Raw genomic sequence first — 271 nt, forward strand, 5'->3', positions numbered from 1 at the left:
AAATCGTCCTGTAGATAAAAACCTAGAGAACGCGGAGGAGGCAGCGGAGCAGTTCAAGTTAATCCAGGCCGCGTACGACGTTCTCAGTGACCCCCAGGAAAGAGCCTGGTGAGCAGTGTTCATCTGGTAGCGGCCTGGAGGAGACTTAATTTTGTCTCCGCCAGGACTCTGAATTTGCCTCTCGCTGGGCCTTGCTGCAAGCTAGCACGGGCCTCTCTGGCAGGAGCAGCCACTTTGCTTCAGGCTTTGAGAGGGCTGGGAGCCACGCAAC

The 271-nt window shown here is 56.5% G+C and overlaps 1 protein-coding gene across 1 annotated transcript in view; it reads left to right on the forward strand.

Moving 5' to 3' along the window:
- Window positions 1-4: 4 nt before the first annotated feature.
- DNAJC21 (DnaJ (Hsp40) homolog, subfamily C, member 21) overlaps window positions 5-271 on the forward strand; it is a gene marked incomplete at its 5' end in the record, with an annotated part of 13,686 nt that continues 13,419 nt past the window's right edge. The window contains one exon of the mRNA XM_010289058.1: window positions 5-108. Within this exon, the coding sequence (XP_010287360.1) occupies window positions 5-108 (104 nt within the window). The remainder of the gene's footprint in view (window positions 109-271) is intronic.

The sequence above is a fragment of the Phaethon lepturus genome, unplaced genomic scaffold (genome assembly GCF_000687285.1).
Source record: "Phaethon lepturus isolate BGI_N335 unplaced genomic scaffold, ASM68728v1 scaffold16736, whole genome shotgun sequence".
Lineage (NCBI taxonomy): Eukaryota > Metazoa > Chordata > Aves > Phaethontiformes > Phaethontidae > Phaethon > Phaethon lepturus.